General features: G+C 52.4%; 1 protein-coding gene across 1 annotated transcript in view; it reads left to right on the top strand.

Moving 5' to 3' along the window:
• Positions 1–19751, top strand: part of DMTN (dematin actin binding protein) — a 28015-nt gene extending 8264 nt beyond the window's left edge. The window contains 16 exon segments of the mRNA XM_031669421.1: positions 3965–4153; positions 4345–4419; positions 4788–4943; positions 6577–6621; positions 6986–7085; positions 7441–7497; positions 7742–7894; positions 9672–9796; positions 11051–11156; positions 17416–17480; positions 17649–17697; positions 17855–17862; positions 18042–18107; positions 18349–18387; positions 18390–18434; positions 18579–19751. Coding sequence (XP_031525281.1) covers positions 4136–4153; positions 4345–4419; positions 4788–4943; positions 6577–6621; positions 6986–7085; positions 7441–7497; positions 7742–7894; positions 9672–9796; positions 11051–11156; positions 17416–17480; positions 17649–17697; positions 17855–17862; positions 18042–18107; positions 18349–18387; positions 18390–18434; positions 18579–18692 — 1221 coding nt within the window. The 5' untranslated portion in view covers positions 3965–4135 and the 3' untranslated portion in view covers positions 18693–19751.
• The last annotated feature ends 2876 nt before the right edge of the window (positions 19752–22627 follow it).

Below are 22627 nucleotides of genomic sequence, written 5' to 3' on the forward strand. Positions count from 1 at the left end.
TCTCATTCTCTCTCTCAATATGCTTTGCACATTTACTGTGTATCAGACCCTTTGCTGAAAACACAAAGACCCACTAGAGACTCCTCGGCCCCTGGGAGCTGCCATCTAGTTTTCCTCTCTCTTTCTGACTGTGCCATCTCTGGCTATTTCTTTTCAGTCCCCCAAGTTCCCAGGATGCTGTTTTTGACCTTCTTTCTCCTTTGGCAATCTCGTGTTCGGACTATGACCTCTAGGCAAATGGCTCCCACATCTCTGGTTCCAGCCTGTCCTCTTCTGTAGGTTCCTTTCCTCCTGGACATTCCTACCTGTTCCCCTGCTGCACCCACCACAACCTTCACCTGTCAAAGTGACTTCCTCCTTTCTCCTTCTCCCAGTTTCTCAGACTTGCAGCCTCCGCCATGGGTGCCCCAGATCCAGTCCTGCTTTGCACATTCTGCCTCTAGGGTTTCTCCAATTTGCCCTCTCTCCTTCCTGTCCAAGTCTAGATCTTCACAGTGCCCTGCTGAACTACTGCTGCAGCTTCCGGACTGGTCTCCCCGTGGACATGGATCGGCTCTGCCTGTCCAATCTGGCTGTCAGGCTGCCACCAGATTCATTTTCCCAAAACACTGCTTGAGTTGTGTCACTTCTTTGCTTAAACAAAGTTTTTGAGCCTTCTGTGCCCCTCTGTTGCCAACAGATTACGACCTAACCCTAGGTTGGGTTCAGGGCCTCCACAATCTGGCCTCCACCTCCTGTCCCAAATGCATCTCAACCTCATGAGTTCTCCAATCCAGCCATATTTGCTGTTCTCCACGCAGGCCCAGTACATCCCCATGTCCCCACCTTAGGCTGCTTTCTCTGTCAGGAGGCCCTTTTTCCATTTTTGCATGATCTCAAACTGGGCATCTTTCGAGGCCTACCTCAAATACCTCTTCCTCCAATAAACCCTTTCCCCTCTCTTGACATTCCAGCAGGAGGAATCTCTTCTGTGACTTTTCATAGTGCTTTATACTATGTTATCTGGTACATGTAGTTTTCTACTTTGCATGGCAGTTATCTAGATGCATGCCTTATTTCTGGAGAGGCAGCTTAGCTCCTCTGACTCATCTTTCTGTTCTCCATAAGACTTACTGCAGAGTCCTGCTCTGTGTTCATTGCAGAATAGGTGTTCAGAAAGTATTTGTTGAATGGATGAATAAAACAGTACATGACTAAGTGGATGGATGTATGGATTCAGAGATGGATGGATGGATGGATGGATGGATGCAGGGATGCAGGGATGGATGGATGGGTGGCGAGATGGATGGATGGGTGGATGGATGGATGGATGGATGGATGGATGGATGCAGGGATGCAGGGATGGATGGAGAGATGGATGGATGGATGCAGAGATGGATGGATGGATGGATGGATGGATGGATGGATGGATGGATGGATGGATGGATGGATGGGTGTAGGGATGGATAGATGGATGAACAGATGCATGCATGCATGGATAAGCATTTGCCCCTAGGGCTAACTCAAGTGTATAGCTAGTTTGATACTAGCTATAAACAAAGTAAAAATAAGAGAGGAGAGAGAGCTAACAGCTCTTCAAGTATGTACCAGAATTTATTCTTCTTTTTGCTTAATTAAAAGCATTACAAAGCAAGTACTAAGAAGGCAAGAGGAGTATAAAGTTCCAGAACAGAGTCTTTCCATGCGCACCAACACCTTGTGTGACTCTGATGGCCAGAGTCTTTTTTTTTTTCTTTTTTTTGAGACGGAGTCTCACTCTGTCGCCCAGGCTGGAGTGCAGTGGCACGATCTCGGCTCACTGCAAGCTCTGCCTCCCGGGTTCACACCATTCTCCTGCCTCAGCCTCCCGAGTAGCTGGGACTACAGGCGCCTACCACCACGCCCGGCTAATTTCTTGTATTTTTAGTGAGATGGGATTTCACTGTGTTAGCCAGGACGGTCTCATTCTCCTGACCTCGTGATCCGATCCACCCGCCTTGGCCTCCCAAAGTGCTGGGATTACAGGCGTGAGCCACTGCGGCCGGCCTATTATAGTCTTGTTTTGGAGATGCCATGGTTCTAGAATCCCAAACAGACTTGAGAAATCTGGCAGATTCTAGCTTTCCTCACTCTCACCTGATACTGAGGACTAGCTAGGCACTGTGAATCATGCTGAAGACACAGTCATTTTCAACTCCACGACTCTGGACAAATTTTAACCTCTCTGAGCCCATTTCCTTATCTGTAAATGGGTCTACCTTATAGGGCTGTTGTGGCAATGAAACAAAATAATCCTTGTAAAGGGCTTCTCAAAGTACCTAGCGCATAGTGAGCACTGAATAAATGACAGCTCTTTGCTCGGCCACCTAAGCTGGAATACAGTGGCGTGATCACAGCTCACTGCAGCCTTCACATCCTGGGCTCAAGCAGTCCTCCCACCTCAGCCTCCAGAGTAGCTGAGCTAACTACAGGTGCACATCACGACATCTGGCTAATTTTTAAATTTTTGTTAGAGACGAGGTCTCCCTATGTTGCCCAGGCTGGCCTCGAACTCCTGGCCTCAAGCCATCCTCTCTCCTTGGCCTCCCACATAGCTCTTATTGTTGTTTTCATCCTCCTGCAATTAGCAATCTGTCTAGTTAGGGAGAAAACATGTTCCCTGTAATCAAGTGCTTAGCTACACTGGTCTGTTTTTAAGTCCCACTGGGATTCAGAGAAGGGTTGATCCATGAGGACTAGACTAGTACAGGAGGCCTCCCAGAGGAGCGGCTTTGGGATGGCCCTGGAAGGCTGGAGGCACCTGGGAGGCAGAGAGGTGGACAAAGCAGTGGAAAGTGTCAAAAGCAGGAAGGTGGGGCTGGGCACAGTGGCTCACACGTGTAATCCCAGCATTTTGGGAGGCCAAGGCAGGTGGATCACTTGAGATCAGGGGTTCAAGACCAGCCTGACCAACATGGTGAAACCCTATAGCTACCAAAAATACAAAAATTAGCCAGGCGTGGTGGCACACGCCTGTAATCCCAGCTACTCTGGAGGCTGAGACAGGAGAATCGCTTGAACCTGGGAGGCGGAGGTTGCAGTGAACCGAGATGGCACCACTGCACTCCAGCCTGGGCAACAAAGCAAGACTTTTTTTTTTTTTTTTAACGAGGCAGGGTCTTACTCTGCAACCCAGGCTGGAGTGCAGTGGTACGATCTCGGCTCACTGCAGCCTCGATCTCCTGGGCTCAAGTGATTCTCCCACCTCAGCCTCCCGAGTAGCTGGGACTACAGGCATCCAGCACCACGCCTGGCTAATTTTCTTCGTAAAGACAGGGTTTCGCTATGTTGTCCAGCCTGGTCTGGAACGCCTAGGTTCAAGCGATCCTCCTGCCTCAGCCCCGCAAAGTGCTGGGATTGCTGGCATGAGCCACTTATGCTCGATCTATGCAGTGTTTTAAAAATAATTTTGTCCATGAAACAAAGTTTGTGTGAAGTTCTGACGTGTGGAATTTCCACTTGTGCGTCATGGTAGACACTCACAAAGTTTCGGAGTGCGGATGTCAGGTTTTGGATGAGGGATGCTGAAGCCGGGCTGCTCATGGAACCCTCTCTGTTAACCCTTCCTGGGCGAGCGCCGGGAGGTGGCGGCGGGGACAGTGTCCCGAGCGGGAGTGGGACCAGCGGCCGGGAGGGAAGGGCCTGAGCCGGGGCCACAGGCCAGGCCGGGGAGGGGAGGGCAGGTGCGGCGGAGCCAGGCCGTGGAGGCCTCCGCCCGGGCGGCAGGCTGACCCCTGCCGTCATTTCCTTTGGAACCAGAGAACAATGGCTCAAAAACAAGCGCAGCCCGTCCCTCGGTCGCCTCCCGTCCACGCGCGCGTTCTCCGGGGCTGAGCGGATGGGAAGCCTGAGCCGCACGGGGCCCGGCTGCCTGGAGAGCTGCCGACCGCGGAGGTCCCGCAGCCTAACGCCGCCCCGGCGCGGCCTCCCTCCCTTCTCCCTGCAGCCTGGAGAGTCACCGCCGAGGGATGAGGACGCGCCAGCCCGGGGGGACGCGCCGGCTGCTTTCGCGGCCCCAAGCGCGCAGCGCCCAGCAGCCGCGCGGAGCCTGACACGCTGTCCTCTCCCCTCGCGCACAGGGCTCTGCGAGTGACCTGGCCGGCGAGCTCCGTGCTGCATGGAACGGCTGCAGAAGGTGCGCGGCGCCGCCCCGGGCCGGGGGCGCCGAGGGCGGGTGGGGGCCGCTTGGGAGTCCAGGGCGCCACCTGGTGGCCACCAGCCGCGCAGCGCCGCGCAGCGCCCCGGGTCCCCCAGGCCTAGGGCCGCCCCCGCCCCGCTCCCGCACACACGCACTTGCCCACCCGCCCACCTTCTCGCTCTCCCCAGCAACCACTTACCTCCCCCGGGAGCGTGAGCCCCTCCCGAGATTCCAGTGTGCCTGGCTCTCCCTCCAGCATTGTGGTGAGTACCCCTCTCGGCCACCAGCACCTCCTGGCTGGGAGGGGGGAGGGGGGAAGACCCCTGGCTGCTAGGGGAGCTTCCCGCGGAGCCTCCCCAGTGGTGGTCCCGCCGGTGCTGGCGGGCAGAGAGAACCCAGAAACCCAGAGAAGCTCCCGTATACCCCTTCCACTGGTCTGGCCTCGTTACACCCCAAGTGCTAGTCAAAGGACTATCATGTTTTAAGGTGACTAATTTCTTAAAATAATAGAATTGTTAACGTCTGCAACGGCAGTCTGTTTTCTTGGTAATTAACGTAAGTCTAGCAAGCAGGGCCAGTGTCCTAGGCCAGGCTTTCAGCACAGCTGTTTCACGTGCACCTTTCCCTTCAGGCCAAGATGGACAATCAGGTGCTGGGCTACAAGGACCTGGCTGCCATCCCCAAGGACAAGGCCATCCTGGACATCGAGCGGCCCGACCTCATGATCTATGAGCCCCACTTCACTTATTCCCTCCTGGAACATGTGGAGCTGCCCCGCAGCCGGGAGGTGAGGGGGCTCCTCTTGGGCAGGACTTGGGGGGAGGCCCCCCCAGCCACACTGGGTGGGGACTGATCCCTCCCGTGCTTCTTTTCCTGGAGGTCTGCCTCGGCAAAACAAGAGAGGGAACTGTGCGCAGGAATCAGCCAGTCAGTCCATCCAGCGTTCAAGAGAGCAGGCAGAACGGGCTCTGGGCTGGCATGTCGCTCAGATGTAGAGGGGTGGACACATTTGGATGGCAGCAGCACACAGGAGGCACAAAGAGCAAGATTTGTGGAAACAGTTTGGAAGCACTGAGTGTGGGGGCTGAAAGTCTAGTGGAGGGACCTATGTGATGTTGTGGCCTCAGTTTACCCTCCTGTAAAATAGAGGTGACCTCTCTGCCCATCCATACACAAGGTAGTCAGGGTGCAGGAGAGAGTGCAAGGCAGGTACTCATCAACTGCCTTCAAGACAAGGTAGGCCGGGCGCGGTGGCTCAAGCCTGTAATGCCAGCACTTTGGGAGGCCGAGACAGGCGGATCACGAGGTCAGGAGATCAAGACCATCCTGGCTAACATGGTGAAACCCCGTCTCTACTAAAAAATACAAAAAACTAGCTGGGCGAGGTGGCGGGCACCTGTAGTCCCAGCTACTCGGAGGCTGAGGCAGGAGAATAGCGTAAACCCGGGAGGCGGAGCTTGCAGTGAGCTGAGATCCGGCCACTGCACTCCAGCCTGGGGGACAGAGCGAGACTCCGTCTCAAAAAAAAAAAAAAGACAGGGTAGTGTCGTGGCTGACCAGTGACAGGGGGCTAGACCATGGGGTGAGTTCAGTGCCTGCATGATGAACTCCGACCTCATCCTTGGATGCTTCTTGGTCTTGTCCCTTCTATTTGTTTTGAGGCTCTGAGGACAGGACCAACTATTCCCCAATTGGTTCTCAGGCTAGGCACGGTGGCTCACATGTATAATCCCAGCACTTTTGGAGGTCAAGATGGGAGGGTCACTTGAGGCCAGGAGTTTGAGACCAGCCGGGGCAACATAGGGAGACCCCCATCTCTACAAAAATTAGCAAGGCGTGGTGGTGTGCACCTGTAGTTTCAGCTGCTCAGGAGGCTGAGGTGGGAGGATCCCTTGAGCCTGGGAAGGGGAGGCTGCAGTGAGCTGTGATAGAGCTACTCATTCTAGGCTGGGCAACAGAGTGAGACCACAAGAAAGAAAGATGAGAGAGGGAAAGAGGAGAAAGAATAAGAGAGAAGAGAGAAGAAAGTGGAGAGAGAGAGGAAGGAAAGAGGGAAGGGAGGGAGGAAGGCAGGAAAAGAAAGCAAAAGAAAAAGGAAGTAGGAAAAATATAAAGATGAGAGAGGGAGAGAGGAGAAGAGGGGAGGAGAGAGGAAGGAAGGAAGGAAGGAAGAAAAGAGTTGGCCCTTGGAGCCCCAGGCGCACTGCTGCAAGGCTTGCATGCTTCTCTGTGCCTCCTGTGGGAAGACTGAGGACTTGGTGCAGGGAACTGTGGGAAGGATCCAAGAAAGCAGAGGTGGCCCAGGAGCTGGCCAGGAAAGTGTGCAGCATTGGGTGGGGGATGAGGTGGCCTCTCTGGCGTTCTAGGGAAGAGGCTGAATCTGCCCCTGTAGCTCTGACCAGCCCCCTCTCCATTCACAGCGCTCGCTGTCACCCAAATCCACATCCCCCCCACCATCCCCGGAGGTGAGTCTGCCCCACACCTGCAACTTGCCCTGCCCTGCCCTGAAGGGAATCCTAACTCCCTCCCCTCACACATCAGACTGAGCTCTGCAGAGCCCAGGGAGTGCCTGAATCAGCGGCGCCCTGGCTGTCACTGGCCAGCTCTGTGTCCATCATTCTGTCGGACGCAGGACCTCGTTCAACCCTTTCTCCCTGGGCCAGGCACCATCAGTAGGTCCTTGGAACTGTGCCACAACATTGCCCTGGGTTTGGAGGGCTGCAGCCTGCCAGGATGGGAGGATAGAAAGGGTGGTGTGAGCTGACGGGGGGTGCATGTGTGGGTTGGAGGGGGTTGGGGGGCCTGGAGCCACACGCTTCTGCTCTGCAGGTGTGGGCGGACAGCCGGTCGCCTGGAATCATCTCTCAGGCTTCAGCCCCCAGAACCACTGGAACTCCCCGGACCAGCCTGCCCCATTTCCACCACCCTGGTAGGTCTTCTCGGCATGACCGCATTGGTTCCTAAGACTTTCTCCATCAGGAACCCCAGTGCCCTTACGTTCAGTCCCCCACTCTCTGGGTTATATGCTCGCCTCAGACCTAAGTAGACCCCAGGAGGCCAGGACCCCTCCCAAAGATGGGAGACCAGTCACTTTTTCTCTCTCCCCCAGCCAGAAAAGTGTAAAAAGTCCCAAACCCCTGAGGGACAGTGCCAGGAATGCCAGCCCTGTCTTGGCTCTTGACAGGGGCCATGAGTTCCCCATCTTGTCCATCGTCTCCATTCTCCTGGCCCCAGCCTCCCTGCCATCAGCATGTCCTCCTCCTCATCTCTTCTTCCTCCCACAGAGACCTCCCGCCCAGATTCCAACATCTACAAGAAGCCACCCATCTATAAGCAGAGAGGTGAGGGTGCCCCTGGTTCACCAGAGCCCGCTTCCGGCTGCTTGCTGGGAGGCCGTGCCCTGGGGCTGGGGGCTGACTGGAGGGGGACCAGAGGATAGCACGTCACGGCAGCACGTGTGCCCTGTGCTCAGTGTGTACACTGCTTTTACCTGCAGGACCTCACAGGTGTGAAGAGGGAGGGGTGAGGGTAGCCAAGTTGGCCTCGGGCAGGGCACACCTGGCTGACCCTGGTCTTTGTCTGCAGAGTCCGTGGGAGGCAGCCCTCAGACCAAGCACCTCATCGAGGATCTCATCATCGAGTCATCCAAGTTCCCTGCAGCCCAGCCCCCGGACCCCAACCAGCCAGCCAAAATCGAAACTGACTACTGGCCGTGCCCCCCGTCTCTGGCTGTCGTGGGTAGGAGAGATGGGGAGAGGGGAATGGGAGGTCTGGGACTCCCTCCCCTTGGCTCCTGCCGAACCCACTCCCACCCCTGCCCTATGGTGTCCTCTGGGCTTCTTCCCACCTTCATGAGCCCCCAGGCTCGTCGCTCACCCACTCTTGTGTTCCCATAGCGCCTGATGCAAGTGACCCTCTTTATTGGTTATTCATTTACTTCCCATTCATTTATTTAGTGACTCAACAGACATGTATCAAACTTTTTCTGCATCCCAGGCTCTGTGATGGGAGCTCTGGGAAAGAGACAGATAAATCATAGATGGTTTGGTCCCCAGTGAATTTTATTTTAATTTTTATTTGTATACATTTATGGGGTACAAGTGTAATTGGTTACCTGCATGGATTGCACAGTGGTGAAGTCAGGGTTTTTATGGTATTATTATCTGAATAGTGCACGTTGTATCCATTAAGCAATTTCCCATCACCACCCCCCACACCCTTCCGAGTCACCATGGGCCATCATCCCACTCTCTACATCCAGGCATACACGCTATTTAGCTCCCACTCATGAGTGAGAACATGCAGTCTTTGTCCTTCTGTGTCTTTGTTTGACTTAAGACAATGGCCTCCAGTTCCATTCATGTTGCTGCACCCACTGAATGTCAGTCATGAGTGTGTAGATGTGTGTGTTGCCTACCCATACTCATGGCAAGGTGAGAAAATGTTACTCTTATTTTACTTTATTTTTATTTTATTTTATTTTTGAGATGGAGTCTCACTCTGTCACCCAGGCTGGAGAAGTGGCACGATCTTGGCTCACGGCAACCGCCACCTCCTGAGTAAAGCATTTTTCCTGCCTCAGCCTCCCAAGTAGCTGGGATTACAGGCATGCACCACCACACCTGGCTAATTTTTTGTATTTTTAGTAGGGACAGGTTTTCATCATGTTGGCCAGGCTGGTCTCGAACTCCTGACCTCAAGTAATCCACCCGCCTCAGTCTCCCAAACTGCTGTGATTATAGGCATAAGCCTCCATGCCTGACTCTATTTTTAAATTTTGAGACAGGGAGTCTTGCTCTGTTGCCCAGGATAGAGTGCAGTGGCACCATCTCAGCTCACTGCAACTTCCACCTCCTGAGTTCAAGCGATTTTCCTGTTTCAGCCTCCCAAGTAGCTAGGATTACAGGTGCCCACCACCACACCTGGCTATTTTTTATATTTTTAATAGAGACGGGATTTCACCATGTTGGCCAGGCTGGTCTCGAACTCCTGACCTCAAATGATCCACCCACCTCGGCCTCCCAAAGTGCTGAAATTACAAGCGTGAGCCACTGTACCAGGCGTTACTTTATTTTTATTTTTAAATATTTATTTATTTATTAAGACGGGGTCTCACTCTGTTGCCCAGGATGGAGTGCAGTAACGCCATCACAGTTCACTGCAGCCTCGAATTACTGGTCTCAAGCAATCCACCTACTTCAGTGTCCCCAGTAGCTGGGACTACAGGCATGCCCTACCACACCAGGCTAATTTTTAAAAATAAATTTCTATACAGACTATATTACCCAGGCTGTTCTCAAACTCCTGGGCTCAAGCGATCCTCCCACCTCAGCCTCCCAGTGTGTTGGGATTACAGGTGTCAGTCACCTTACCCACCCTACTTTATTTTAAAAAAATAATTTGTAGTGGTCTTATCAAGGTCCAGCCCAGGGCAGTGCACAGAGGCTGTGCCACATAAATGCACACTGACCCCACGGCGAGTGACTCCCTGCCTGCCTTTGCTTGTGTCTCCTAGAGACAGAATGGAGGAAGCGGAAGGCGTCTCGGAGGAGAGCAGAGGAAGAGGAGGAGGAGGAAGATGACGACTCTGGAGAGGAAATGAAGGCTCTCAGGGAGCGTCAGAGAGAGGAACTCAGTAAGGTAGCATCTCGCCACCCCTCACCCTCTACGCATGTGCAGGAGTCTCGTTCTGTTGCCCAGGCTGGCATTCAGTGGCATTATCTCAGGTCACTACAACCTCTGCTCCCGGGTTCAAGTGATTCTCCTGCCTCAACCTCCTGAGTAGCTGGGATTACGGGTGCGCCACCACCTCACCCAGCTAATTTTTTTTTTTTTTTTTTTTTAAGTAGAGACAGGGTTTTGTCATGTTGGCCAGGCTGGTCTTGAACTCCTGACCTCAAGTGATCTGCCCACCTCAGCCTCCCAAAGTGCTTGGGTTACAGGCATGAGCCACTGTGCCCAGCCCACCCTGTGTCTTTTTGTGGACAGAAGTTCTGGCTCTGTAGCCAGTCGAAGGGGCTCCTACCCAAAAAGCACGCTTTTTGGAACATGTTGGGGAACGTCTTCTTGCCAAGACCCCAGGTTTTTGCTTTTGAAGGGACACCTCGACTTTATGCTGCTTTCTGGGGGACACTACTTGATATTAGGATCAAAAGCACAGAAAAGGATAGTCCCACCAGAGCTGGGCGCTAGCAGCCTGAGTGATCCATGGGAAGAGCAAAAAGGAGAGTATGGGCTACGGGCCTCCAGGGGAGGAGGGAGAACCATGGAAAAGCCATTGACAGTGACATGGGCCTGGGCTCTGGGCAGGGTGACCTGGGACAGGGACAGGGAGGCCGCCGTGGTAGAGTTCTACCGAGCAGCTCGGACTCCTGGCTCTCGAGGGTGGCCAAACCCAATGTGGCCATGTGTCAGTCACGAACAAGAGGCTCCGTGAGCTCCAGGGCACGAACTAGCCACTTGGGAAATGTCCCCAGTCCTGCCGGCGGCATGCCCGACTCTGGACCTTTTGGAGATAAGAAACGAGTATTGGCCCAGCACGGTGGCTCACACCTGTAATCCCAACACTTTGGGAGGCCAAGGCAAGAGGATCGCTTGAGCCCAGGATTTTGAGACCAGGCTGGGCAACATGGTGAAACCCCATCTCTACAAAAAAATTAGCTAGCTGGGTGTGGTGGTGCATGCCTGTGGTCCCAGCTCCTCAAGAGGCTGAGGAGGTTGGATTGCTTGAGCCCAGGAGGTCAAGGCTGCAGTGAGCCATGTTTGTGCCACTGAACTCCAGCCTGGGGGACAGAGTGAGACCCTCTCTCAAAAAAAAAAAAAAAAAAGAAAGAAAAAGAAAAGAAAGAAACAAGTGTCTACGTCTTGGCTCCATCTTCCTTTCTCCCTCCTCAGGTTACTTCCAACTTGGGAAAGATGATCTTGAAAGAAGAGATGGAAAAGTCATTGCCAATCCGAAGGAAAACCCGCTCCCTGCCTGACCGGACACCCTTCCATACCTGTGAGTGCTGTGGAGGGGACTCAGAGTCACCTGGCCAGAGATGGAGGCCTGACTCTGTGCGTCTGTTGACTTATGACACATACAGGATGCAATCCCTGACCCAAAGTATGGCTGCTCTCCTGGGAGCAAGACTCCCAGTCGTGGAACAATGTCAGATGATAAATGAGAGTATCGGCTAAAGCAGAATTCAGCAAGTCTGGTTTAATTGACAACCATTTATTGAGCGTTTACCATGTGCTAGGCACTGGGCATATAAGCAGGGAAAAAGTCTAGTCTTGTCCTCTGGTAGCTTGTGGTCAGCAGGGAAACTGTCATGGAACCTGGGGTTTCGGTGCAGTGTGGCCGGTATTGTGATCAAGGTGTGCAGGGTGCTTTAGGAGCACAGCAACAGGGTCTGGGAGGCTAAACTGAGGGGTTTTGTTGTTGCTGTTTGTTGCTTGTTTGTTTTATTGAGACAGGGCCTTGCTCTGTTGCCCAGGCTGGAATACAGTAGTGCAGTCTCAGGTCACTGCAACCTCCACTTCTCGGGCTCAAGCAGTCCTCCTACTTCAGCCTTCTGAGTAGCTGGGATTACAGGTGTGCGCCACCATGCCTGGCCAATTTTTAAAATCTTCTGTAGCAACAAAGTCTCACAATGTTGCCCAGACTGGGCTTGAACTTCTGGACTCAAGCAATCATCCTGCCTTGGCCTCCCAAACTGTTGGGATTACAGGTGTGAGTCACCATATCCAGCTTAAACTGAGTCTTGAAGGCTGAGACTCCAAGCAAGCCAGACAAAGTGAGTGGAAGACGGCATCGTAGACATTGGGAATGGTGTGGGAGTGAAATTTGAAACATGAAACCTCTGGCTGGCTGAGCCTCCAGAAGTCTGGAATTACAGAGCACAGAGCACACTGTGGGGCAGTGGGCAGTGCGGCCAAGAGACGGGGAGCGGGGCAGGCTTTGAATGCCGTGCTCCACTATCCAGCACGCTACCCTGGACTTCCTCAGAGCTTGGCGACTGGAGAGGAGAGGGAGAGACCTGAAAACCCAGGAACGGAAGCTGCGAAGACTCTTAAAGCCTAAGAGGGGGCCCGGCATGGTGGCTCACGCCTGTAATCCCAGCACTTTGGGAGGCTGAGGCAGGCGGATAACAAGGTCAGGAGTTCGAGACCAGCCTGACTAACATGGTGAAACCCCATCTCTACTAAAAATACAAAAATTAGCCAGGCATGGTGGCGCATGCCTATAATCCCAGCTACTTAGGCGGCTGAGGCAGGAGAATCACTTGAATCCGAGAGGTGGAGGTTGCAGTGAGCTGAGATCAAGCCACTGCACTCCAGCCGAGGTGACAGAGCGAGACTCCATCTCAAAAAAAAAAAAAAAAAAAAAAAGCCTAACAGGAAACCACATAGTGTCACTTCTGCATTGTAGCTACCAAAGCCAGTCACTGGCCGCCTAGACTCAAGGGGAGGGGAGCTAGACTGTCCTTCTCCTTCTCCTTCTCCTTCTCCTTCTCCTCCTACTCCTCCTCCTTCTTCTTCTACTTCCTTTTTTTTTTCCTTCTTTTTTTTGGCAGGGTCTCGCTTTGTTGCCCAGGCTGCAGTGCAGTGGCACCATCTTGGCTGACTGCAATCTCTATCTTCTGGGCTTGAGTGATCCTCCTGCCTTGGCCTTCTGAGTAGCTGGGACTACAGGTGCATGCCACCATGCCCAGCTAATTTTTTTTTTTTTTTTTTGAGACAGAGTCTCACTGTCGCCCAGGCTGGAGTGCAATGGTGTGATCTTGGCTCACTGCAACCACTGTCTCCCTGGTTCAAGCAATTCTCCTGCCCTAGCCTCTCGAGTACCTGGGACTACAGGCACACACCACCATGCCCAGATAATTTTTGTATTTTTAGTAGAGCTGGGTTTTCGCCATGTTGGCCAGGCTGCTTTCAAACTCCTGACCTCAGGAGTGTTGGGATTACAGGCGTGAGCATGTCTGGCCTAATTTTGGTATTTTTAGTAGAGATGAGTTTTCATCATGTTGCCCAGGCTGGTCTTGAACTCCCGGGCTCAAGCAATCCTCCTACCTCGGCCTCCCAAAGTGCTGGGATTACAGGCGTGAGCCACTGCGCCCAGCCAAGACTCTAATTCTTGATGACAGGCACCGCAAGGTCTGATTGCAGAAAGCATGAAAGATGGGAGGCAACGGTACAGGCCATCTTTGGAAACAATCTACCGCACTCTCCAATAGTCTGGATAAGGGCTAAAAACAGATGTGGGTCCAGAGACGAGCGAATGGATTTGAGAATATATAAACAATTGAATCTGCTGGATTGAATCCAGTGGCTGATTGGACGTGGGAGGTGCGAGAGAGAGGAGTTGAGGTTTTTGTCTTGGGTGCTAGGTGATGACCAACTTGGAACTGAGATAATAAGAGAGGCGGAGTTTCAGGGCAAGATGAGAGACTGGTTTTGGACATGTGAGGTTTGAAGTGCCCCGTGTAGAGCACTGTGGGTAGGAGGCGCATCTGGCAGAGTCAGGAGCTTGAGGGTCTTCAGCTTGCTTATATGTGGCAGGAAAATAGTGAGGAGAAAGTGAGATTGTACAGAGAGAGAAGGGAAGGGTGCCTAAGGCTTCCGTTAGAGGTCCAGTCGAGGCTCACGCCTGTAATCCCAGCACTTTGGAAGGCTGAGGTGAGAGGATTGCTTCAAGTCAGGAATTTGAGATCAGCCTCAGCAACATAGTGAGACCCTGTCTCTACAAAAACTAGAAAAATTAGTTGGGAGTGGTGGCGTGTGCCTGTAGTCTCAGCTAGTTGGGTGGCTGAGATGGGAGCTATGATCGTGTCACTGCAATCCAGCCTGGGTGACAGAGTGAGACCCTGTCTCTAATTTTATATATATATATATATATATGGGCTGGTTTGAGGGCTGGTTGAGATCGAGCCCCAGAATGTGAGGGAGGCTGGCCTTGAAAGGCCTCCCCTGGTGGTTGGGAACTTGGATCCAAGGGCAGGCCAGATGAGAAGCTGAGGTTGTCTGCTGAGCATTAGTGGGTGAGACTTCGTGAGAATGGCGAGGGTTTGGAACTGCCATGGAGGGGAGGAGAAATGTGTGAGGCTTGGCCTTTGTAGTGAAGCTCATCTACATTGTGTGGGCTGTATGTCCACAGCTGGGGGCAGGATGGGAGCTGCTGGGTTGACCCTGGCTTAGCGTTTTGTAAGGATAGGTACTGAGGGGCCAGGCTGCACCGTGGAGGAGCCGATGAAAGTGGTTACTGTGCCCAGCCACAGGGCCGAAGCGGAGAAGGTAATGACAGAAGGCGGGCGGTGGAGGAGGTAGGAGGGGAATGAGGAAACTAGAGGTCTCCATGAGGTTGGTGGGCTGGGTGGTGGGGATGGAGCTGAGCCAAAGCCACAAAGTGAATGGTCCAAGCTAACAGTTTCTAGGCATCGTGGTTCGGCTGATGACAAGATCCTGGGCGTGACCCTTTGAAAGGATTGTCTCACGTGGAGCAGAGGTGAAAACCACTGGAACTGGGGAATTCAAGGACCTCAAGGTTAATACGTGGTTAGGACATCTGAGTGTTCCCCAGAGCTCTCGGGATGCTGTCTCTGTGGGTGGGAAGAGCTACAGAAGTTTATTAGAGAATGTGGAATAAAGAGTTAAGGCCTGAAGAATGATGTGGACAGAGGATGTGTGAAGGTTGGATTCAGTGTCAGTGTTCTGCCAGAATCTTCTATTCAGCCCAGGTTAGCTCTTTAACTTCCATTTCGGCCTCATGAAGTTGAATAGCCAGATGCCTACCTCGGGATCATCTTTGGCGTCCCTGAACTTGCGGGTGATTAATGATCACATGACTCTGTAGGTTACTGTCATATTAAAACAACCTGAATTCAAGAATCATGAACAGGCATGTCATTCTGATTTAATGGTGACACTGGAATAGTCGCTGTGGAACACACGTAAGCATTTTATAATAGAAGTAATTTGGAGGGGAGAATCTTCGTGCAGGGTTTGAAGGTTGAAATTCTATCAGTCGGTTGAATAAATGTATACTTATTATTGTAAGAGTGAAATGCTTCTGTAGTGAATGGTGATTGTGAAAGCTATTTTCTAAATAAAAATAAGTGTTAGGGGAAAAAAAATGAGGTTTTGTTCTCAATAATTGAACCCTTCCAAGCCACAGATTTCATAAGAATATTTTAAGAAAAGGCTGGGTGCTGTGGCTCACGCCCGTAATCCCAGCACTTTGGGAGGCCGAGACAGGTGGATCACCTGAGGTCAGGAGGTCAAGAGCAACGTGGACAACATGGTGAAACCCTGTCTCTAACAAAAATACACAAATTAGGGGGGCATGGTGGCATGTGCCTGTAATCCCAGCTATTTGGGAGGCTGAGGCAGGAGAATCACTTGAGCCTGGGAGGCAGAGGTTGCGGTGAGCCGAGACTGTACCACTGCACTCCAGCCTGGGCAACAGAGCGAGACTCCATATAAAAAATATATATATGTGTGTGTGTGTGTGTGTGTGTGTATACATGTATATTTATATATATACGTATATATACATTTATATGTACATATATTTATATATGTGTATATATATTTATATATGTATATATATTTTAAGATAGTTCCTCATAGTTTTGAATCTATGGAGGTTAACTATTTATACAGAAATGCTTGTGGAAACAGTTGGTATAGATGCCAGCCATTTCTAGCAATTGGAGGTGAAGGCATTTTGAGATCACATCGAGCTGAGGATCTTAGGTACAAAGTTATTTCTAGGAAAACATTACTGGAAACAAATTTTCTTGAATTACAATTTGCAATACTTGAAAACTGAGAGATCCTATTAAATGTGCAAGTTGAGACTGAGGTCCAGTAATGCTGACATGAAGTTGTTGACTGCTGGTACAAACCCCAGTGACAGTACTGAGAACATGACTCTTTCTGTAGAATAATGTCAGACTTTTTTTTTTTTTTTTTTTTTTTTTGAGATGGAGTCTCGCCCTGTCGCCCCAGGCTGGAGTGCAGTGGCATGATCTTGGCTCACTGCAAGCTCCGCCTCCCAGGTTCACGCCATTCTCCTGCTCAGAGTAGTTGGGACTACAGGCGCCCGCCACCATGCCTGGCTAATTTGTTTTTGTATTTTTAGTAGAGACAGGATTTCACCGTGTTAGCCAGGATGGTCTCGATCTCCTGACCTCATGATCCACCCACATTGGCCTCCCAAAGTGCTGGGATTACAGGTGTGAGCCACAGAGCCTGGCATAATGTCAGACTTTTAAAATTTACTTAGTTGGCTCACGCCTGTAATCTCAGCACTTTGGGAAGCCAAGATGGGAGGATTGCTTGAGCCCAGGAGTTCAAGACCAGCCTGGGTACCATACTGAGGCCTGGTTTCTACAAAAAAAAAAATTAGCTGGGTTTGATGGTGTATGCCCCTAGTCCCAGCTACTGAGGAGGCTGAGATGGGAGAATCACTTGAGCCTGGGAGGTTGAGGCTACAGTTAAGCTATAATCACACCACTGTACTTCAGCCTGGGTGACAGACTGAGACCCTATCTCAAAAATAAATAAATAAACAAATATGAGTACTAGCTGAGCAGGTGGCCCGTGCCTGTAGCCCCAGTACTAGGGAGGCAAAGGCAGGAGGATCACTTGAGTCCAGGAGTTCAGGTTCAGCCTGGGTAACATAGTGAGACCCTATCTCTATCAAAAATTTTTGGCCAGGTGCAGTGTATTTTTTTATAGAGACAGGGTTTCTCCATGTTGGTTAGGGTAGTCTTGAACTCCCAGCCTCAGGTGATCTGCCCACCTTGGCCTCCCAAACTGCTGGGATTACAGGCATGAGCCACCATGCCTGGCCAAAAAATATATATATATATTTTTTAGATTTGATTACTAACATTGTTAATAATATTATAATAATGTAATTATTGTGATTCGATTTTAGATTTCTTTGTGTATCCCAGAGGTTCATTTTCTGATGTGAGCCTTGGCTCCGGCTGACTCAATTTTCACATCAGGCATTGGGCTCAATTGTATATTTGGGCCATTTCTAGTTGGAGAGAAGAGGGATGGTGGTAGAGACAACTGAGAATCGCCGGCACTGTATTGCTTGCTGAGGGTGACCAGTCGGAGCTGGGAGCTAGCAGAAGCCTGGCAGGTTCCCTCCAGCGTGACCCCTTCCTGCCCTGCCCCAGGTGTGGAAGGCCAGTGAGGGAGCTCTCTCAGAAAGGGCTGTGAGGGCCAAAGGAACTGAACCAGGACCTTTTGCTCTCTTCCAGCCTTGCACCAGGGAACGTCTAAATCTTCCTCTCTCCCCGCCTACGGCAGGACCACCCTGAGCCGGGTAAGGCCTCGGGACCGGAGATATAGACTATGTGGGAGGGGCGTGCCTATGGGGGTGCTGAGGGACTGAGCCACTTGGGTACCCTCAGGGAGCGGGGAGGCCCCCAAAGTGAAGGGGACCAAAGGCGAATATCCCCAACTGCCTCTGATTCCTTCGTGTCCTTTCTAGTTACAGTCCACAGAGTTCAGCCCATCAGGGAGTGAGACTGGAAGCCCAGGTGAGAAGTGGGCCCTGGTGCCGGCATCTGGGGAAGGGACTTACGCAGGTCCCTGGGCATCCGGGGTCTGGGCTGTGGGCAGGGGTCTGGTGAGGTCAGATGTGTTGGCCTGCTGACCTCAGAGCTGCCTCTGAACCATACCCCTTCTCTCCCACAGGCCTGCAGGTGAGTGCCTCCTGGAGGGGAACAGGCGGAGCACCAGGAGCCGGGTCCTGGTGCCTGGAAGTGTCAGGGGAAGGGGGGTGTGGGGCCACAGAGTTGCCCGGTGAAGAAGAAGAAGTCGGGGTAAGGCTGGGAAGGTCTCCCTGCCCCACTCTGGCTCACTGCGGCTTTGGTCTCCCCAGAACGGAGAGGGCCAGAGGGGGAGGATGGACCGGGGGAACTCCCTGCCCTGTGTGCTGGAGCAGAAGGTGAGGGGCAGGGGACCCAAGCGCCTATAGCGGGGCGGGAGGCTGGGGAGATGCCAGGCAAGTGGAATGCGCTGCGGGGTCTTCCTGGTGTCGAAGATGGGAGGGATGGCAGGGAAGTTGGGGGAGACAGAGGGCAAGATGGCATGAACCCCAGTGGCCTCTGCAGGTTGATGTGGGGGGCCTAGGGAGTCAAAGGACAGGACATTCTATGAATCTAAGATTGCCCCTCCCCCACTCCCAGATCTATCCCTACGAAATGCTAGTGGTGACCAACAAGGGACGAACCGAACCAAGCTGCCATCAGGGGTGGATCGGATGCGGCTTGAGGTAGGCAAGGAAGATGCCCTGGATGGGTGCGGGGCTGTCCACGGGCACTCTCCTGCCTGGGAGAACACCCGGGGCCTCTTTGAGTGAGTGTCCCCTAGGTCACTGGGCACAGCCCCACGCTGAGCTGCCCGATTCCCCATGCAGAGGCATCTGTCTGCCGAGGACTTCTCAAGGGTATTTGCCATGTCCCCCGAAGAGTTTGGCAAGCTGGCTCTGTGGAAGCGGAATGAGCTCAAGAAGAAGGCCTCTCTGTTCTGATGGCCCCCACCTGCTCCGGGACAGCCCCCTTGCCCCTGCTGCTTCAGGGCTCTTCCCCGGCGGGTTGGGAGGGGCAGGAGGTGGCGTGGAAGTAGGGTGGGCTCCTTTCCTCAGGTAGAGTGGGGGCCAAGACCTCTGCAATCCCGGGCAGTGAGCTATGGACTTTCTTCCCCCTCACAAGCCTGGGGCCCTCCTGCTCTCGTCCCTGACCCTCCCTGCACAGGGCAAAGCCAGTTGGGGTTCCAGCACACAGAGTTCGTGTTTGTACCATCTCCCCGCCCCTCACCCCAGAGGGTGAGGAGGAATGAGGGGCATTGGTGGTTAGGCCTGTTGGCTGTCTTGAACAGCTGGAGGGAAGATGCAGGGGTGGGAAGCGGCCAGGCAGAAAGAGCTCCAGGCTCTCGTGTCGCCCACCCATCCCTCCCACACTCACTCCTGACAGCTTTCCCGCACTGCAGCCTCCTGCTCCTCTGATTCTAGTGGGAACAGGCCCCAGCTCAGCCTCCAGCAGGGAGGTCGCCTCCCAATTTCAGCTTGCCCTGACCTCTGCTCGCAACCCCCGAGCTTCAAAGCCTCTTGCTCCAGCCCTGCGGCTTCCCCAGAAGCCTGGGCTGAGGGTGGAGATGCCACCTACACATGACCCTGGCCCTCCACCTGCCTCCGGGCCACGAAATGGGAATTGCAGCACCAAGCCAGGCACCGGGCAGAAGCTGGGCGTTCCGCCTCCCTTGGATGGGGTCAAGAGGCCAGGCCTGGCACATTTTGGAGTGTCCTGGCTACCAGCTCTCACCCACACCCACGCACCCCCCACACACTATGCTCTCTCAAGAATGTAATTTATTGGGGCCCCCCCAGCTGCTTTCCTCACCTGCCCCTGCCCTACCTTACACCCCCAGCTTGACTTCTTTCCAGTCCATGTGTGTATATAATGATATCTATATTTTTGCCCAGGTCTGGGTATTGCTTCTGCCCAGACCCTGGCATCCCTTTCCACTGTGTGTGTGACCATGCTGGGGGAGGGGACTCTGCTTGGAATTAAAAGGTTGCATTGGGTCCCTACATCTGTCTTTTCCTTATGAGCCACCAGACCTGGGTGAACGAGACAAGCCATATCAGGTGGAGGGAAGCCCTGGGAGTCAGGGTTCCAACGCAGGGGCCACCTAGGGCTGGAGGGGTGAAGACGCAGTCCCTCAGTACTCTTCCTCCAAGCCCAGGCCCAGAAGCAGGGGCCGTCTAGACGGACCTGTCTGCCTCTCCTTCAGGGACTCTGTGATAGGGGCAGGAGCCCTTGAGTTTGGGGCCAGAGGGAACTCACACCTCAGGGAGGGTCTGGTAGAGAACTGGCTGGGAGGAAAGACTGCCCTAGCCCTCCACCAAATCCCGACGTGCTCGCATTGGTGGCCAAGCTCAACATCGGACATGGTTGTCCCTCCCAAGGGGCAGGGTGCTCATGGTTCAATGGGGAGGCCAAACACAGAAAAGGTCAGCAGATGTGAATGTGTGGTGAGCTGATCCCCAAGAGTCAGGCAGGGGCAACTAAGGAATGAAGAAATGGCAGTTGGAGGACGAGTCAAGTGGAGGCCAAGGGAGGAAGACGGGAATCTGGTCTAGGTTGACTTGGCAAGGACTCCCAAGGGGAATAGACAGGGAATTGCACGTTGCGGGGGTGGGGGGTGGCAGAGGGGCTGCAGATCTGACGGAAAGACCAGAAGGAGGACTGCCTGCAGGTGTGGGTGCTTATGTGGAGAGGGGCCGCCCCCACCCGGCTGGAGCAGAACCATGTGTGGGCACATGAAGAAGCAGTAAGAGGGACCAGGTGAGTTGGAGGGTACGCAACTTGTGAACCTGAGACTGGAGCTGGGGCCTGGCCTGAGTCCCCTAGTTGAGTCCCTAGCCCCTGCGGCTGAAATAAGCAAAGTGGATAAGAATCCCTCAAATGTGAATGATTATTTTACATTGTAGGAGTTCTGTTGCATCCACAACATCATTTTATCCCTTCAGCAAACCTATGAGGTCAACAGGACAGATCACTGTCATCTTCTTAGCAAACGAGAAAATGTTGGGACAGAGACATTTCCTCTGAAGCCCAGCATGGCAGGAAACCAATGAGTGGAGAACGGAGACAGCATTCAGGTTTCCAGGACTTTCCCAATAGGTACTGTTGTCTGTGAAGGAGAAGCAGAGGAGGGCAGACTAGGAGGGGCAGAAAGAGAGAAATGGTTTCTGCACACATACCCAATACTAGGCATTCAGAAACTGCTGGGGGGCTTACCCTGCTCTGAGCATGGGGAACACAGCAGTGACCAGGCTGGCATGCCCCTTGTCCACAAAGAGCTCCCAGGCTGTTTGGGAAAATGTCGAGGTCATTGAACCCTAAGGGGTGCTGGAGACAGGGTTTGGGAACCGTATATAATAGGGGCAGGTTTGAACCTAGGTCCTAAAGGATTTTCAGTTCATGAGAATTTAGAGCATATATATGATGGGATACTACTTAGCCATAAAAAGGAATGAATTAATGGTATTCGTAGCAACATGGATCAGATTGGAGACTATTATTCTAAGTGAAGTAACTCAGGAATGGAAAACCAAACATCGTATGTTCTCATAAGTGGGAGCTAAGCTATGAGAATTCAAAGGCATAAGAATGTCACAAAGGACCAGGCACAGTGGCTCACACCTGTAATCCTAGCACTTTCGGAGGCCAACACGGGAGGATTGCCTAGGCTCAGAAGTTCGAGACCAGCCTGGGCAACATGGCGAAACCCCGTCTCTACTAAAAATACAAAAAATTAACTAGGCGTGGTGGCACACGCTGTAATCCGAGCTACTGAGGAGGCTGAGGCACGAGAATCGCTTGAACCTGGGAGGCGGAGGTTGCAGTGGGCCGAGATCATGCCACTGCACTCCAGCCTGGGCGACAGAGCAAGACTCTGTCACAAAAAACAAACAAAAAACCCACAATGGACTCTGGGGACTCAGGGGGAAAGGGTGGGAAAGGGTCGAGGGATGAAAGACTACAAATTGGGTACAGTGTATACTGCTCGGGTGATGGGTGAACCAAAATCTCACAAATCATCACTGAAGAACTTACTCATGTAACCAAACACCACCTGTTCTCCAATAACCTATGAGAAAAAAAAAAAAAAAAGGCTAGGCGTGGTGGCTCACGCCTGTAATCCCAGCACTTTGGGAGGCCAAGGCAGGTGGATCCCCTGAGGGTCAGGAGTTTGAGGCCAGCCTGACCAACATGGTGAAAACCCATCTCTACTAAAAAAAAACAAAACAAACAACAAAAAAAACTTAGAGCAGCTCAGAGTGGAGCTCTCTGTCCCTAAAACAAAGCCTTAGGAAGTGCCTCTCAGTGCCTCCTCCCCACAACACACACATAAATAAAAAATAAAAAAATTAAAGTGTGAGCAAATTCTTTCACATTGAGAGTCATTGACTGTATGGCTTTTTTTTTGAGACGGAGTTTCTCTCTTGTCACCCAGGCTGCAGTGACAATTAATGCTAATTAATACAATGCTAATTAATACAAGCTAAGTGCTAATTAATACAAAAAATTAGCCGGGCGTGGTGGCAGGCACCTGTAGTCCTACCTACTTGTGAGGCTGAGGCAGGAGAATGGCATGAACCCGGGAGGCGGAGCTTGCAGTGAGCTGAGATCACACCACTGCGCTCCAGCCTGGGTGACAGTGCGAGACTCCGTCTCAAAAAAACAAAAAACAAAAAACATAAAACCCAGTTTACCATGAAATCGTCTTCAAGTCTTCATTTAAGCTAATAGGAGAGGCTTCATTCAAAGATCTTCCCCTAAATGGGCTAACCTGACATCCGAATTTAATAAAATTTAATAAAACATCACGGTCTCTGATACTTCTGGAATATAACACATGTAGTGTGTATACTGACTTTATTAGAGTTTTAAAAATAAC

This window comes from Papio anubis, chromosome 8 (assembly GCF_008728515.1).
Source record: "Papio anubis isolate 15944 chromosome 8, Panubis1.0, whole genome shotgun sequence".
In the NCBI taxonomy this organism is placed as follows: Eukaryota; Metazoa; Chordata; class Mammalia; order Primates; family Cercopithecidae; genus Papio; species Papio anubis.